The following is a 19,307-nucleotide window of genomic DNA, read 5'->3' as shown; positions in this document are numbered from 1 at the left end:
TTTCTTTGATATCACTTCTTGGTATATATAAAGTTTTAAGTGCCGCACTGTTACTACTATAGTCCAGTGCATCGAAAACTAACAAGGTCTCGGATCTCATTGAACAAGATTACTTTTTTTAATGTCCAATTTTCGTCAGCCTTTAATTTTGCGTGGAATTTATTTTCACGAATTTGTTTCAAACGCAAAAATAAATTTCACGCGAAAATAAAGTATTTTACAGTAACCTAATTTAATCAATTACCCTTTTAACAAATGTTTCCAGATCAAGAGATTCAAAGTAGGGTGTATGTTAAAAGTAGGAACTTCAACAAGTACACTGCCCACAAAAACAATGTACAGTGGACTCTGTCTAAACCGGACTCACTTCGTACCGTCGAAATGGTCCGGTTTACATAGAGGACCGGTTTAGACAGAGTTCACCCAGAGTTATGGTTCTTGAATGATCAACAATGACATTTGATCCCATGTTTTGACAGGATTTGAATTAAATTCTTGTATTAATTTGACTTTAGTTTCTAACGAAAGTTCGATATGTTGCCGTTTTATGGGTCGTTCCGCCATTATAAATGAAATAAGATAACACAAAATATACAAGCGATTCGCACCTATTTGTACATGCGTTAGGTTGACAAGTATAACTCGCCGAATTCATAAGAGTGAAATTAGTTAGGTATCAACACACACACTAATATTAATCCGATTGACCTAACAGTCTACCGCAATAAGAGTAAACTTCACACTTGTGCGATTACATTTTGTATTTGGCATCCTGATTACTTGGCAATTGATGATCATTGTTCAACTAATCAAGCAGCCCGTCGTTCAGTCAAATCCCAATCCAGTGTAGACAGAGGTAATTAATGCATGAACGGTTCTTTCGTTCTTGATTTTTGATCCGGAGTCCGGAGTAGACAGAGTATGGATTAGGCAGAGATTTATACCTAAGAGATAGGGGCCTAAACGGTAGCTGGACGGGACTTTAGAAATGGACCGGTTTACACAGAGATCCGGATTACACAGAATCCGGTTTAGACAGAGTCGACTGTACTGTATATATACTCACCTATTAGTCAATCTTGCCTAAAAGTCGACCCTCCAATCTCAAGCAATAAAATGTAAAAACAATTATTGACTTGCTTATAAATCGACATCACTGCTATCTATTTAATATTCAGAACTTTAGCCTCGTTTTCAAAGTCATAACGAGATCATACGAGAACAAAAGCAAGTGGTTTCGTGCACGTCCCTGAATCAAACATTGTCAGTGATACGGATTATTAAACAACGGCTTGTTTGTTGTACCTAATTAGCAATTAAAGGGACACACCCTAGTTACGGCTAGTTGTTAACCATTACGGCGTTGTTTTTACGCTATTAAACCCATTTTTTCACAAATAAAATTGCACTTTACTTACCATTTATTATTTAGAATATACATTTCCATTCACCTGAAGTGTTTTTTGGTAATCCTGGTGTTTGTAATACCACAAAATGCATTTTTCTTATTTCTGAAAAACGGACGCACGTTTGAGAAAAAAACGTTGAGCAGACAAGGTCTAATCTATTTTTAGACGGGACATTTCCATTTCAATGTCACAGACGTTGGTATACCACGTGACCGTTATCATTTTGGTTCGGTTTGTTTTCTCGTGCACGGTTCGCGCAATCAACATCCGATTTGTTGTTGTTCATTTGTGAGATTTTTCTTCACAGTTCGTGAACATTTTCAGTAACAATAAAGTTCAGACAAGTAAGTATCTCAATACAAAACGTTACAAACCCTTAAAACCAATAATTTTGCTACGTCCTACGATATCTGGAGAGGGGATACAACCAGGACAGAACAGTCGGAACATGTCCAGGAGAGGTGAAAAGAATGCACCCCAAGTTTGTGAAATTTGTCGTTATGTAGGCATTGTTGTGCTTCGAGCGACATCTACCGGTGACATCAGAATACAAACTTTCAAAATTATTTCAAGCAAATGGGACATGGGGAATCCCATGGTATTTATCGATATAAAACCAGCTTTTTCACTCCATTTGATAAAAATGTGATCTAAGTGTGTTACAGGTTTGTAGATTAACCAAATTATAATTTATTTTCGCTGGATGGAACTAGGGTGTGCGGCTTTAATAAGTTGGTCACTTTTCTGGCTAACCAAGGGCCTCTATTACGACACAAGAGTTTACTTGAACAAAGACACACACTGTCAGTTGTGAAGCTATTCATAGGTCAATTAACTAAGCTCCAGTATTATGTCATTTTGCCCAATTAAATGGTGTGAAAAACTATTAATTTAAAAATAGTATCTCTCCATTTTGGCACTAATCGACCATCTTTGATGGAACATTTAAAGAATATGCTTTAGTTTCAATCTTCAAAAAGGAATTCAAAGAAATATTTTGTCGCTATTTTCCTTCTAAATTTAAAATGTGAAGGTCGCTCAGTTAAGCTTTTTTCCTTTTGAGCTTACAAGTCAGAAATAAACTTTGGAATGTTTCAGATACTATTTTTGAGTCAGAAAACTGTCAAAACAGTATTAACGAGCGCAGCATAAGTTTCAGAACTCTAGAAGATAAGACATTCTAAATTCTCAATGTTATATCTCTATTTAAAATTTAATAAAATTCAAAATTTCCTAAATATCTTTCTAATAGTTTGAAAATCAAAGAATCTCAATACCAAGTTTCTGAACTATTTGATCACAATTTTCTAGAAGATAGACTTTAACCTTTTTTTACTAAATGTTTTTTTTTAATTCAAAAAGAATTTTAAAATTTCAAATTCCCCAAATTCTCTTTGTGGTAGGTGCCCTTGAGGATCACTGTACCAAGTTTCAAAACTGCAGAAGATCAGACTTAAAAGGAAAAGCTGACGGATGGATGGATGCCTGATAAATCAGCATCAGAAAAGCTCCACTGACGAATGTCATAGCGTAAATTGATTTTTTTATTTTTTATTTTCCCCACATGCATTTTAATGGACATCCATAAATACAAATATAAACAAGTCTCACTGATCTAGAACTTACAGCTTATGATAAATGGATATTTAAAAAACCTTTAATACTGAGCTAAAGGCAAAAGCTCATCCCGTTGCCTCCATAAAAGTAATACCTATATTTTGCCTTTAACTACGTGTTACAATAAGTAGTAGTCAGTGCAGTAAAAATAATTTAATCCATGAGGGTGATAAATTTATTTTATCTCCACATATTTCACGATCAGTTTCAGGCTTGTCAAACAGTTTCTTCATCTTTCAGCGAAGAACATAGTAACATACAGTGCATCAATTTTTATTACCTTTCAAAGTATTCTACACATGTGGCTGCAACGTTGTCATGAATAATACCCATGGTATTGACAATTTCTTTTTTGATGGCGTCTGTAGTCTGCATCGTAAATGCATTGAGGAAGTGTCCTGACACAGCCACCAGAGCATCCCGCGGCCACCTGCTGAACCAGTCCATCGTGCAGCCAGAGATCAGTCCAGGAAACTTTAGCGCTCTCGTACGGAACTTTACCCCGACCTGAAGTAAACACAGTCATAAATATGTTTAATCAAATCATTCTGATTGTGAAAACTAAACAATTTATATACCTATAAAATAGTCATCCTTAAGTACTACAAATATACAATTTATATCCATAAAATAGTGATCCTTAATTACTAAAAATACCATCAAATCCACTTAATTGCATTTACCTTGTCTATTTTGTAATTTTAGTCTTAATTTTCGAGGCATCCAACAGCATTGCTAAAAGCAAATGTTCTGACTTATAAAACTGTTCACCTTTTTCTTTTGTTCTGGTTTCAATGGCTATAATTTAGTTACCCACATTTATATTCAAACAGGTTAAAAACATAACATTTACATTTCTTGATTATTATTTTGTCAACACTAAATGCAATAAGTTTGACTGCAATCGTATACATGTCAATAACATTCTTCTTTGTATAATAGACTTTGCTGTCCAAGTTGACCAATTATACATTTCTCGATCTAATTAGATAATGTATGGACAGGTCTTTATATAAGCTAAGCCTACCGATCAATGCTTTCTGCTAACATTTAACAGAAATAAATGTGATGTAAACTAGCTTATATATAAAAATAATTTGTTTTGCATTACACACAGGTGAAAAACAGAGAACTGCATGCAGATTGTTCCTGGAACGAGATATGAAGTAGTCATAGAGGTTTTCTTGTGTGGGTGGTCTGCGGGGAAACTCTTTTTTCATAACAGGAATCAAGTCTTGCGTTATCTCATCGATCTCATCTCGGGCAAACAGATTGGAGATCTAAAACATAATATGTGTGACTTTGAACTTGACTTAAACAACGGCTTAATCCTCTAAGTGTGCAGCAAGCCTCTCATATTCATTCTTATCTATGAGTAAATGTCGTAACTTAGGTCTAAAATACTCTTTACATAATTGCAAAAAGCATGAAAAATATACCATGAAAATAAACGAGTTATTAAGTAAATATCATATATGGCTATTTCGTTGTACTAACTTTTTATGCTTTTCATGTGTGTTGTTATCCAGCATTCCATTCTTTGAACCACACTTAGAATAACCATCATGACTAAGTTTCATCAGTCTACTATCGAATACACTGTGTACATGATTAATGAAAACCATCATCAGTTGCAGCACATTAATATTTCAACAAGTTAATATGAAAAAAGTGACTCAGTATTTATTTGTCATTAGTACATAGTTTACATTTTGCAGATAATCTGTGAAAACATCTTTATTTAAAACACAAAATTAGAAGACCAAAATTATATATATTTTTAATATCCGGTTAAAATTGCAATAGTTTATTGTTGGTTTTTTGTCTAACTGAATAAGTACACAGTTCAGTTGCAGTTTATGCCGGCACAGGCTTTCCAAATGTTAACTTTGTAATCTTATACCCAAAACAACAACCAAAAAACCCTCCATAAAAAGCATACCTCTCCAGAACTGAGCATGTTATTAAGGTATTCGAGAAAAGACTCATCCTTGATTTCATTGTCTGTGAAGAGAAAAGTGATGCCATGTCCTTCACTCCCTGCCACACGGTACAGGTATTTTAAGTCATCCAGCAGGTTTCCAGTATTGTATGATCTAGGATGACAAAACGCAGTAGTCGGTCATAAACCAGAGGTGGAGAAAAATAAATTTGTCAATCAATCCCATGTGACATCATCACTACCTCCGGGAGGGGGGGAGAGAGAGAAGAAGAAGAGGTAAAAATATATATACATATACATGTATGCATAAACTGTAAATTTAAAAGGTGATATTTGCCAAATAGTGTAAACAAATGATCATCACAGTGGTGTTTGTATGTTTTTATCTTGAATCATAAACGCAGAACAATAAACATAAAACATGAAGAAAAGAAAAAATTGTTTGATCACATAACGGCAAACAAAATTCACCTCCGATGATCCGCGATCACCCGAAATTCACCCATCGCAGGTGGTCGTATAATGTCTTAAGGCCAGTGTGACCGTAGCTTTAATGATTCCTATAACATTGTCGCTGATTGAACGAGTTTGAACTCTATCAACTCAAGTGATAACCGGTGCTCACAACAAGATAGGTCTCGGTGGCGTCATGGTTAGGCCATTGGTCTACAGGCGGGTAGGTACCGGGTTCGGATCCCAGTCGAGGCATGGGATTTTTAATCCAGATACCGACTCCAAACCCTGAGTGAGCGCTCCGCAAGGCTCAGTGGGTAGGTGTAACCCACTTGCACCGACCAGTATTCCATAACTGGTCCAACAAAGGCCATGGTTTGTGCTATCCTGCCTGTGGGAAGCGCAAATAAAAGATCCCTTGCTGCTAATCGGAAAGAGTAGCCCATGTAGTGGCAACAGAGGGTTTTCTCTCAAAATCTGTGTGGTCCTTAACCATATGTCTGACGCCATATAACCGTAAATAAAATGTGTTGAGTGTGTCGTTAAATAAAACATTACTTTCTTTCTTTCACAACAACAAAAAAATTGAAACCATTTTTTTTTTCCAAGACCTTTATTATTATTAGATACTGTATATTGAACAGTCCACAATAAATACATTTATAGATTATTTCAGTACATTTTATGTAACTTAAAGGGTAACCAGTTAATTCATACCATAGTCATTTCGTACCCAATTTTACCATTTCGTACCCAAGTCATTTCGTACCTTGGTCATTTCGTACCATAGTTATTTGGTTATTTCGTACCATGATTATTTCGTACCATGTCTGTTTGGTCATTTCGTACCAAAGTCATTTATTGTGCAGCTTAGTTGAATGATATATAGTAAAATGTCGACTTACTGGTTTAAAAAGTAAACATTAGGCTAATGCAACTATATTGAAGTCCCACCCCTTAATAAAGAAAGAAAGAACAAGAAAAATATGATATATCACTTTCAATCTAATTAAAATTAGCTCCACTATTACATGTGGATCTAACACCAGCCAGTTGGAGCTCATGTCCACCATTCAAAACCTTACTTGCAGAATCCTGCCAGTGATTTAAAAATAATTTGAAAACATTCCGAATTATCCTGAGGGTATACGATATGTTTCATGTGAATTACGAATGCCTTATTTAGACCAGTAGAACTAATTTTAATCGGATTGCTAACAACACTGCGTAGTCCCCAATGTCCAGGTAACATTTCGTCTGTAAATAATAATTTAAATATTGACCAAGCACACTTCGCCTTTTATAACGTTATTTGGGAGCATACAAATTCTAAAAATATCGGGCGAGTCTATTTTAGTGGCCGTAGTATAACGAACCATACCAATACATACGGGGTGGTTTATCAGTCTTCAATTTTACATTAAAAATTATTTATTTATTTATAAAAAAAACCCAAACTAAATCACTCTTCAATTTTACATTACAAATTATTTATTTTATAAAATAAAACATGTTTTAAGGCATTCGTAATTCACACAAAAATGTCGTATACCCTCAGGATAATTCGGAATGTTTTCAAATTATTTTTAAATCACTGGCAGGATTCTGCAAGTAAAGTTTTGATTGGTGGACATGAGCTCCAACTGGCTGGTGTTAGATCCACATGTAATAGTGGAGCTAATTTTAATTAGATTGTATTACTTTCATCTCCTCACGTTTCCGTTCATCATTATATTAATTACCAACGAGCACCTTGTGTTAGAATAACATATCAAGATCTTCTAAGACAAGCCGATCTCAGAAAAACCTTAACCTTCTGACTACTGCAGGCGAGATATCTCGCCCGACGTCACGTCAGTCGATATACGGTACACTGTATACAGTGTATTCCCCAATTCATATTTCCCGCCGTTTTGCACATGACACTCACCGGAAACAGAAATATAATTAAAGAAAAAAGATTTTTTTTCAAAATGGTGGTTTTTGTTTTTATTTTTTCAATTGAAAATACCTTGAAATTTTGAGTTCAAAAAGTGGTTTTCGGCAAGTATTTTCGCTTGACAACAATGGCGGCACGTCGCGGTAATTTTCAGGGATCGATAGCTGATTGTAACAGCTAATTTTATAATAAATTTGATCGTTTTACCAACAACGAAAATTACCAAATATTGCAATATGAATCGTAGTTAGGGTTTTAAAAAAAATTCTGGTCAGAAAACCACTGTTATCAGGAATAATGGACATAAATACTGGACAGCTGGCCACAAATGCCCGTAAGTAAATGCAACTTTTTCGATTTTTTGCCTAATTTTAATCACCATTAGCCGATCTAAAATAATAAAAATTACAAAAAAAAGACACGAAAATAATACTTACCGATTCATATATGAACTTTATTTCATGTATTTATGAAACATTTAAGTGAATATATGTGAGTAAAAATTATAAACTTGTTTTTGTTAAAAATTAATCCAGTAGTCTAAAGGTTAATTACCCACGAAAACCATGTGTTACAAGGTATGTTTACACGTCAACGTTTATTTGTCAACAATAAAAATAAGAAGTGGCATACCATGACAAAAATAAGATACCGAGTACGAAGTGACTATGGTACGAAATGACCAAACATTATGGTACGAGATGGTAAAAAGTAGGTACGAAATGACTGTGGTACGAAATGACCAAAGCACGATTGTACAAAACGACTATGGTACGAAATGACTATGGTACAAAATGACCATAAACTATGGTACGAAATGGATGGTACGAAATGACTTTGGTATGAAATGACTAGTAACCACTTAAAGCAGTATTTATTTCACAAAAGCCTCTTGCAATTTTGTGGGACTCTCGAGACTTGACCGGACTCCATACACAGATGTTGATTGCAACAACATTTTCACCGAGACAGGACAATGATTGTAACCAGTTGCAAAATGTGGGTCCTGTTTTAACTGGAGTGTAATGTCTTCATAGCTTTCTCACCAAGAATGGTGTTATTCTTAACAACTGTTTTCTGGTGACCAGCTTGGTGGCTTTGAACAAATGTCTAGCCTATAATGTCAGTGGAGTGATACTGCCATGGTGTATACAAGTGACTATTTTTTATTAAATTTGGGACCAGTTCAAATCTTGAGAATCAAAATGCTATTCAGTTTATTGTTGTAGACAAATAAACACATGTAGATGCACCAATTTTTTTTTTTTTTTCAAATAATAAAAACGGACGCCTGCTTTGGACCAACAAGAATAACAGAAGTGGGACTGTCAAACATACGTTTTAAAAAATTTGGTCTCAGAGATCGAGAATCGATCCCAGACAGGGAAAAACACTTTTAACAGGTTTGTATTGAGGTGGAAAAGTTTTGGCAATTTTAAATGGGCCAGACATTTTGAAATTTTTTCAATTGTGCACAGTTGGTTTTAATCAATCTCATCTTACTAAGTTTTTCACACTCTATTAGAACATGTTGACCAGCTGCCAATCAGTCCAATGAACTTGGATAATACTGACATATCCAATGACCAAAAGCCTATCAAGATCATTGTTACAAAGGGTGCATGAGACAATTATTAAGATGACAAGCGGTGACGTGGGGGGGGAAACCGTTGTATGTGCTCCGAATATTGTTTGTAATTACATTGTGCCAATGTTCAATGTTCAAAAAAGCACATGGTGGATGCTTTAGACTGGAGCTATTGGCAACGTACTGCACTGATGAGGAAAGCTCTGTCAAATGACTAAAAATTTCACTTCTGTTGCAAAACCAACTAAAGATGAGAAGCATATCATTATTCTATGGGAACCATAGTCGCCAAAACCCAGGCAGCTTATCGAGTATGTTCGCTCAATAGCATAGAATCGATCACCGTTCTCCCATACTGCACCGACAAGATGAAACCATTCAGGCCTTATAAGTGTTTTAAGGTGGACTATACTGCCCACACATGCCACTACCCACATAAAGTGCTGACCAGGCTGACTACAAATAATCCACCTCACCCAAACTAATGTTGAAAAACTGGATGGTCTGTAGCCAGGCTGGTTGACACTTTATGCCCTCTTAAAATACACTGCCTTCCTTTGGAAGAAATATTCTTTAAAGCATTAAAAATGCCTACTATATAGGGCTACCCCAAAATTAACTGACATAAAGTAAGAAAACAATCTTAAAATCATGTTCAACAATAACTCCAATAAATAAAATTAAAAATAATAAATTAAAAAATTATTTAAAGATAAAAAAACCAACAACATTCAATTAAATTTTAAAAACCCTATTCAATGATAACTGAAATTAAAACCAAACAGAGAAATGAGTAAATCAAGAAACTGTGTTTACACTATTCAAATACCCTACCTGGTCAATGTTATTTGAAATATTTTGTATCCAGCAATAAATGAAGTAAGTCGAGTTAGTGACTGCTTGCCAGATCCACCGACACCCACGAGTAACGCAGCACCTCGTGGAGTACGAATTATCCGTGACAACTATAACACGCAGAAGTAAGCAAAATGTACAAATATCAGGCCATAAAATCACGTGTGGGTACATGCAACACCAATAATATTCCTATATTATGCATACTGAAGTAAGATGTGTACAGGGTGGTCATCATTTTTCAAAGTGGGAGGCTGTAGGTGGCTATATCAACTGTCTTCAGTGAAGAGTATAACTATAAATATGAGAAGTAGGAGGCTGTAAACAGCTATATCTACTGAACTCGGTGACGAGTATAATAAATGAAAGTATGAGAAGTAGAAGGTTGTAAGCAGCTATATCTTCTGAACTCTGTGAAGAGTATAACTGTAAGTATGAGAAGTAGGAGGCTGTAAACAGCTATATCTACTGAACTCGGTGAAGATTATAACTATAAGTATGAGAAATAGGATTTCGGTGAAGAGTATAACTATAAGTATGAGAAATAGGAGGCTGTAAGTGACTATATCTACTGAACTCGGTGAAGAGTACAACTGAAAGTATAAGTAGGATGCTATATTTATACTGACCCCCCCCCCCCCCCCCCCCCCCCCACCCCAAACACACACACACCACCAGAACAGTTATTTTAAGTTGAGTACATATTGGTAATTACATAAAAACTACCTTCATTAAATGAACCAAAGCATCCTTGAAGAACACCAGATCAAGATTCCCACCTCGGATATATTCATTGTACTGCGTGGTGAAACATCGTAGCTTTTCAAGTATGAATTCATAGCTGGGCATCTAAAATGAACAGTAAAAACAAGCATCCTTAGAGTACTGCTAAAGCAATATATGTCCCCTACCAGGCCCAAATATTTTTTGTATCTCCTAAATTCAAAGGCCATAACTCTTTGAACAAGCATAGCAGTGAGGTACATGATACGCCCATCAGGAGTTTGATGGAAAACAATAGATATTAATGAACATGCTACGGGTATGATTTGATTCTAATTATGTGAAATTTTTGCCATGGGATGGATGAACAGTTTGTTTTGGACCAACTACTGATGATACTGTATCCACTGGAGAAGGTGCTGTCTGATTAATGAAGTTATTGTTCTTTATTAGAAAAAGAAATTTTGTTTAGCATGGGTACTCTGGTAACACATTTATATTGGCAGAGAAACAGTTTATGTATGTAATGTTAACAATAGAGAACTGCCAAGAAATTAGTTTCACAAGGATTTACTGTTATGTTCAGTAGACCATGAAAAGTTGGTCAAAGTGACCTAGTAACAGTACGCGACACACCAACAAGTTGTTCCTACCATCAAACCTCACAAGTAGGAACAACTTGGGATGGTGGTGTGTTAATGTGACCTGTCATCTCCTAAGTTCAAAGGCCATAACTCTGCGAAAAATGAGTAAATCGCCATAAAAGTCAAACTTCATCTGTAATTTATCATGCAATCAAGCTTCCTGTGACCCGATAACCCCTACCTGATAATTCAAAGTGTTATCAGGTCACTAGGAAATAGGGGTGTAACGATATACTTATTTGGTGCACCGAAAAGCAAACTATATCGTAGTTGCATTTGTATTCCTCACTAGCTGAACTGAATACACAAATACATGTATGTACTGTACAATTGATGTTTCTAATTCACACTAATCAAAACGCAATACAAGATTCGATTTGTTCGGATAATGTCCGGACCTGATTAAAGCAAAATAAAACTAAAATTCAAATAATCAAGATGAACTAACAATATTTAACGCACTGGACCCGACTGGGTTAAATAACTTCCCTCTTGCATGGTGGAAACACCGCACTGTATCCTCGTGGTGTCCTTGGATGACGCCATTTTAAAAGGTCTTGACAGACAATTTGTTTATATAGAAATTTCAATGCACCGCCGACCCAGATTGGTGCACACTGCACATTTTCTATCGGATCAGTCTCAAGACGGATGCATTCATCCATTCAGTATCAAACATGTTTTACTGTGTTCATCCCTTTTCTGCCGGACTACAATTTTTAACGCTTGTGTGCCAAGCTGCACTATCCTGTGGAAATGTTAGTGTTCCTTAAAAAGAGCATGATTCTGGACTAGACAATAGACACAACCATGATTAATCAGTTTTTACTTTAAAAAAAATAAAAAGTAAATACTGTTCTTCCTTTTTGCAAAACCTTTCACTTTTGTTTTCATGGACATGAATACATATTCATATTAGTAATTTCCTATCTGTGATATGTATCGTATTCGCAACCATCTGTCATGCGCATGACATATGTTTGCTCAATTTTCAGGTATGTTGTTTTATAATTTTTCTAACATCCATTTACAGCAATAATTGTTGAACTGCATAAAAAAATATAGCATTTACACTTCCTGTAATGTCAAATTACCTCTTATTTTTCAATTCTCCATTATTTGCTTCCATTCGGAACTAGCCAGAGTTTTGAATAAAAAAAATGGAAACTAAAAAGCAAGTTGCTTCCTGCAAAGAATGTTTACATTGGAACAGCGTCTGACATCACATTCACTATAGAAGCCAGTGATGTAGATATTCTTCAGGTCAAACATAAACTTGTTTATTTTCACACAAAAAGTTATAAAAATTGTAATGTTGTAACACAACAGACTTTGAAATATAATCAAGGTATTTTATTTAAAATTTGTAAACACATAACTTTTAGGCTGGCACCTGCTATTGTCAGACTTCCACATTCCCAGTCTGAAGCTCGACGCAGTAAGACGTGTTTGTTTTGCTTGTGCACACTGCACGTGCTTTCGTGTGCTCGACTTGGGGATCCTTCATTTCGCTGTTCTTGTCAGCAAAATGAAGTTTTCTACTGGGATGTATGCAGCCATTGTAACTGATTGAATGCTGGAACGCTTCTCGTTTCGACAGCCTGCACCACCTGGTTGGATTCTTTTTTAGCAAGATTCCTTGCCTCCATGTCATTTCTCCGGCTGACTATGTCGACTTGTTTTTATGTGACTCGTATGACGGCCATTCTGCAGAACGCCACGATTGTTCGCGTTTAGTCTATACATGTCCGAGCCTGTCCTAGCAGCACTGGAAGATTGACCGCCCCACTCTAAGAAGAAATAGTAAGCGGGGTCAGCCCCTACTACTCTTTTCTAGACTTTACTTTGCTTTATAGTGATACCATCTCATATCCTCCGGAGTCGGGCCCGTCCGCACCACTATACCAACCCATGACGACTGGACTATACCCGTCTGATACTCTCTCGTTCAGATGGATCCGGCTTCTCAAGATCTGTATTTCAGCATAGCACTACACCTTCAATGTCTAATGACTGTCAATCTAGGGGTTTTCTTGACGGGATGCAACCCATCTCGTCCCTATAAGCTGTGCACCCAAACGGCCTTAACGAGGCCACTCACGTGGACATATAGATCGGACTTTAAACTTTTAGATCTTCGTTCAAAATTTGATGTCGAAATTACTTTCTTTTTTAATATTATTAAATAGTCCGATCCTCTCTTCTTTCTCTTATTTTTTTTGGACTGTCCTTCTAAAATGCTCCAAATTATATAAATATTAGGCTGAGCAGTCAATTCTTTTTATTTTTGGCTTGTAACTTTTAATTTAATTTTAAATGTTTTTTTCAAAATTCTATTAACTTTTTTACTAATTGCTATTTTCAAAATTGTGCCCATTTTCAACTCTACCCCCCCCCCCCCATCCCGAGTCAAGCCACTGATCTTATCGGAGGCAGGACTCAGGATGGGCGTGTTCGAAACCCTAGTGGTATATGGGCAAGTTAAACTAGTTATCTATCTATCTATCTATCAGACTTCCGGTAGTAGTTTGTACACAATAAAACTAATAGTTTCTGTACTGCTTCTGACTTAAACATATTACAAAAATATAACTTGAAAGGGGTTACATGATAAAAAAATATCAGGTTACTACATTTTGATATCGTGGTTATTTGGCTCGGTTCGATAATGGTTAACAGGTGTGCTGAAGCTCGCCTATTATACCATTATCTAAACCTTGCCAAATAACCACGTATCAAAACGTTGAAACCTGATATCCTATATATAATTTTTTTTATCTCAATATCGCCAGACAATGCCAAAAAAGTCTGGAAAACTAATTTTCATATCCCCTAAGTTCAAGGGCAATAACTGTGAAAAAAATTGGTAAATTGCTGTGAAAGTCAATTGCCGTAAAGTCAAACTTGTCTGTAATGGTACACAATAAACCCATAAACAAAATTTCAGCTCAATATCTCAATGCACTGTATTAAAAAAATCTGTGAAACTACATGTGGGACATACGGATGGATGGATGGATGGACAGACACAGACAGACAGACAGAAGGAGATAAAACCTGTAGTCCCCTCCGGTTTGACCAATAGGGTACTAAACATAGACCTAAGCAGCAAAAAATATAATGTCAAAAACTTTACTAACATTTTCACAAGTATTCCGTCTGAAGATATATATCATTTCTTTTCAAATGCATACAAATTAAAAATAAATGTGGTCAGTAACAATAAACAAGAATTTATTATATATCTTTAAAACACTGAATGTGTCTTCCCTTGTCCAAAACTTACATATTAGTGACAATAATAACACCTTTTCATCTGCGTATCTAAAAACAATGTGCATATACAGATTCAAAATAAATACAACATTCATAAAATTAAATAAATCATTGAATTCATTATCATCCACTGTCATGTTTGCTAAATATGGACAGTCACCCACTATCTCTATATCATGTGCTTTTGTTTGAAAAAAAAGTAGGAAACAACCCTGCCAACACAATGGCTACAGTTATCCAAGAAAACATGAATTTTTCAATAGTAAATTTGTGGGGATAAAATGCTGAAAGCTGGCCTCCTGCAAAGTTGTATCACAATGACACAAAGGCCAAATTATAGCATATTTTACAACAATGAATAAAACAAACTATGGTCCAAGTACAGTTCATTGTTAGTCTTACCATTTCATAGATTTTGGGAGCTTCAAACGTGGCATCATCATCTTCCTCGCCTGTGGCTTCAGGCGCATCTTTCAAAAAGTCGACAAAGTAAGGCTCTTCATGGAGTTGGTTAACCAAATCTTCACTAATTTCAGAGGCCACTGTATTCTTTAGGGCAACTTCAAACCAACGTTTGTCCTTTTCATTAGTGAATCTATATAAAAAAAAAAATAATAATAATAATATTTAAAAAAAAGAAGAAAAAAAAAAAAGAAAAAATAATAATATATATATATATATATATATATATATATATACAGTGGACTCTGTCTAAACCGGACTCACTTTGTATCGCCGAAATAGTCCGGTTTACATAGAGCACCAGTTTAGACAGAGTTCATCCAGAGTTATGGTTCTTAATGATCGACAACTCTCGATCAACAATGACATTTGAACCCATGGATGATTGGGAAACAGTCATACAAGTCAGACTTGCAATCAATTATTTCACAGGCATAAAAAATATACCTAAAGGGACGTTCCTGAGTTTGCTGCAATTTTTAAGATTTTATCCGCTAACAGAGACTTTTTAACGATTGCAATTACATATCAAATATATTTTTCTGCATAAAATATTAGTGGCTGCATATTAAACGTGTTTCTGGTCGTTCTAATATTTGTACCAGGTTAAATTTCATTTTATTTCCTAAAACATTATTTATTCGTACGTACAAAATTATTTGAACACAAAATCCAGATCTAACGGCCTACCGCAATCAGAGTAAACTTCACACAAGTGTGATTACATTTTGTATTTGATCTTGCGACGGTGTCCTGATTACTTGGCAATTGACGATCATTGTTCAACTAATTAAGTAGCCCATCGTACAGTCAAATCCCAATCCGGTGTAGACAGAGGTAATTAATGCATGAACGGTTCTTTCGTTCTTGATTTTTGATCCGGAGTCCGGAGTAGACAGAGTACGGATTAGGCAGAGATTTATACCTAAGAGATAAACAGTAGCTGGACGGGGCTTTAGAAATGGATCGGTTTACGCAGAGATACGGATTACACAGAATCCGGTTTAGACAGAGTCCACTGTATATATATATATATATATATATATATATATATATATATATATATATATGGGTTTTTTGTTTTTTTTATAGAGTCCAGATTTAATCATTATTATTACCATGCAACCGTACTTTCTGTGACCCAATAACACATATCTGATAATCCAAATTGTTATCACATCACTTCCTGATAATATTTGTGTTATCAGGTCTCTAGGTTGTGAACTACAGTGAGTTACAACAAAGAGATATGAAAGTGTTTTAATTTGGAGATTGGGTACTGAGACTGATCCTAGGATTAGGGATGCACAATTGTCTAAAATGGCAGCCCCTATTCAGAATGTATACAAAGTATCAACACAATAATATTGTGAGTTTAGGATGGAGAATATGGCAATTTGTTTTACAAACAGTGGCCTATTATATATAACCATTCAGCAACATTTCCTCTCAATGGTTCTAAAGATAGTTATAAGTTTGTTTTATTTAATGACATTGCTAGAGCACCCCAATTAATTAATCATCTAAAAACAGTCTTCATAAGAAGCATGCTATATTTTTCCATTACATGCAAAGAATCTTTCATATTCAGTTTCCCTTAGAGAGGGCAGCACATACCATGGCTGTGGGTCACTTGTTGGCACAGAAAAATAAAACAAAATAACTGGTCTAACTGGTCGATAGGTTTAGTCCTATGACTCAAGCACCTCAGGAAGGCGTTTTACCAACCAAGCTTGATCCCAGACCCTTCCAAAGAAGAACAACTCCTGCTCACCTGTCTGCAATGACTCTTGTGCATTCATGTTTCCACAAAGCCAACACCATGATTTGGTCTTTACATTCTTCACCGGTGATGGTCAGGATTCCTTGCCATATGCGAGAGAGATCTCGCAAGTTGAAAATGTAGTGAAACTTAGCTGGAGTGGGCAACATTTTCGTCTAGGACAAAAACATTAATAAATAAATAAATAAATATATATATATATATATCCAACATCCAAGTCTTAAAATGTTTGGCTATATATAACCCAGTTGGTCAAATATTACTAAAGAGAATATGTTCATTAGATATAATTTTTAATTGGTGCAAGTAGTAATTTAAAATATGTTGAAATATCTGGTCATATTAAAAATATTCATGCTACAAAAGAAAGATAACACCAGTAATTGGTTCGTGTCATACATTTATCACATTTCAAAAGCATACAGAGTTTTAGTTTATCTAGGCTACATATTGTTGAATAAATACACTTGAAATGGTTAGTAATAGCAATTTTATGTCTACTCTTACTGATGAAAGCAGAAACACCTATAACACTGTAAAAAATCAAAATGAGTAGACAACCTTGATAACAAATAAAAAAACCGAAAGGTTCTGTCAGTGGGCAAAACAAAATTACACTGAAATGCTACCTTTATTTTTTGCCAAAGGACTCTTGTAGCAGGCACAAGTAGTTTAACACAGTCACACACTTCTTGGTTGAAGCGTTCAGGACAGAAATATCCTTCACCAATGATGCCTGAAAATATGGGGGGAAAAAAAGATTAAAGGATCGACATTTCTGAGTTTGCTGCATTGCAAGCTGTTTTCGACTAACAAAAAATAGTTCTACAATTAAACTTACATATTAAATATATTTTCTTGTTTAGAATATTCAATGTATTTCTGGTCGTCTTAATATTTGTAAGAAGCCCAAACTAGATTTTGTAAAATATATTTTAGGAAATAAAATGAAATTTAACCTAGTACAAATATTAGAACGATCAAAAACATGTTTAATATACAGCCACTAACATTTTCTGCAGAAAAATATATTTGATATGTAATTACAATCGTTACAAAGTCTCTGTTAGTTGATAACATCTTAAAAATTGCAGCAAACTCGGGAATGTCCCTTTAAATATTATTAGTTACACAGCTTTTTGACAGGGAGTACGGGATTGTAAGTCTCTCCAAAATCTGTATTTCCTGAGGAGCAGCCGAAGGAAATAGAGATTTTGTACGTCATTCATAGAATGGAAAGAACGATGAAATGTGTGTATTTTGTGTGAGAGAGATATACTGATTGATTAGATAGATGAGAGAGAGAGAGAGAGAGAGAGAGAGAGAGAGAGAGAGAGAGAGAGAGAGAGAGAGAGAGAGAGAGAGAGAGAGAGCGGGGGGGAGAAGAGGAGAGAGAGAGAGATGGAAGCCAGTACCCTAAATTATTATATTGTGATGTTTTATTATTTGTATGTACACAACCCATGTTTTACCTTTGGCATGTGTTGTTTTAATTGTAAACAAGGAGCTGGGAATACATTTTTGTTTAATAATTTAAAAATTTTTTTATTTAAAAAACACCCCACCCCCCAACTCCCATCCCAAAAACAAAACAAAATAAATAACAAGAATAAACAAACAAAATCAACATATTCTTAGGAATTAATGATAATTAATGAAAAGTAAAGACTTTTGACTTATGTAAGGTATTGTCTTCTGACTTCTGATGCAAAATAGACATTTTACATCAATAAAACCGGTAGTATAACCAATACAAACCAAATATCCTGTCAATGGATTTGTTTGATGGCAGGGTGCAGTTAAAGATGCAGAAATGGCGTTTCAATCGCTGTGGAATGTCATTTCTGCCTCCACCGGGGTGAATCATGGCAGCAAGGAACTGCACGTCTGCAATGGAAAGAAAGTCCCCAGGTTTGTCCAAACTGTACATTCCCTTCATTTCCATCATTTGCCGGGTAATCTCATTTGTAATCTGAAAGTAAACTCAACTTCAAACACAGAACCTTACTCACAACAATAACATTCAGTTTACGTTACATACATATGTAGCTGAGGTATCATCAGTCGTAAGATCAATCCCCATTAGTAAATCGTTTGTGTTAGGCCAAATAAAAAAATTGTGTGGTTCCAGTTACCCGACTGACCCTAATTTTTTTCACCATTTTTTGCCAAACCTAAACTTTTCTCCATGAAAATTTCAATATATAAATCGGCAATAAGCAGATCAATTATACCTTTTCATACAGTCTTTTGACTTTGTAAATCTCATAAAACCATGGCCATCCAGCATCATCAGGCATGGTACTGACCAAAAATGGTTTTCAAGGAAAAAATTGTGCCAGTGGTCCAGGGGAAGAGCCCATTGCTATTGAACTTACACAATTTTAGAGGTATTCTGAAGCTTCTCCTGGCAGATTTTTAAGTTAATCTTGAGAGAGAAAAAATCCATGTTTTTAACCATAACATTAATTATGAATAACAAATGATCATTACTTCTGTCTTCCCACCTCATATTCACTGAAACAGTGAAAACCACTTCCTACAAAAGTAGCGTAGAAAGCGTAGCATATTTCTCATGGGCAAACCATGCAATACGCTTTGCCTGGGATTCGAAGT

At 35.3% G+C, this 19,307-nt stretch overlaps 1 protein-coding gene across 1 annotated transcript in view; it reads right to left on the bottom strand.

The window, feature by feature from the left end:
- LOC121386244 (dynein heavy chain 8, axonemal-like) overlaps positions 1-19,307 on the bottom strand; it is a 240,158-nt gene that overhangs the window by 41,700 nt on the left and 179,151 nt on the right. Inside the window, exons 52-60 of the mRNA XM_041517077.1 lie at positions 18,450-18,663; positions 17,321-17,427; positions 16,683-16,846; positions 14,849-15,041; positions 10,530-10,652; positions 9,783-9,913; positions 4,969-5,122; positions 4,142-4,306; positions 3,307-3,533 (exon numbers count right to left, since the gene is read on the bottom strand). Coding sequence (XP_041373011.1) covers positions 3,307-3,533; positions 4,142-4,306; positions 4,969-5,122; positions 9,783-9,913; positions 10,530-10,652; positions 14,849-15,041; positions 16,683-16,846; positions 17,321-17,427; positions 18,450-18,663 — 1,478 coding nt within the window. The remainder of the gene's footprint in view (positions 1-3,306; positions 3,534-4,141; positions 4,307-4,968; positions 5,123-9,782; positions 9,914-10,529; positions 10,653-14,848; positions 15,042-16,682; positions 16,847-17,320; positions 17,428-18,449; positions 18,664-19,307) is intronic.

This window comes from Gigantopelta aegis, chromosome 12 (assembly GCF_016097555.1).
Source record: "Gigantopelta aegis isolate Gae_Host chromosome 12, Gae_host_genome, whole genome shotgun sequence".
Taxonomy (NCBI): domain Eukaryota; kingdom Metazoa; phylum Mollusca; class Gastropoda; order Neomphalida; family Peltospiridae; genus Gigantopelta; species Gigantopelta aegis.
The sequence above is the reverse complement of the archived record's forward strand: the minus strand, read 5'-3'. Positions and strand labels throughout refer to the sequence as shown.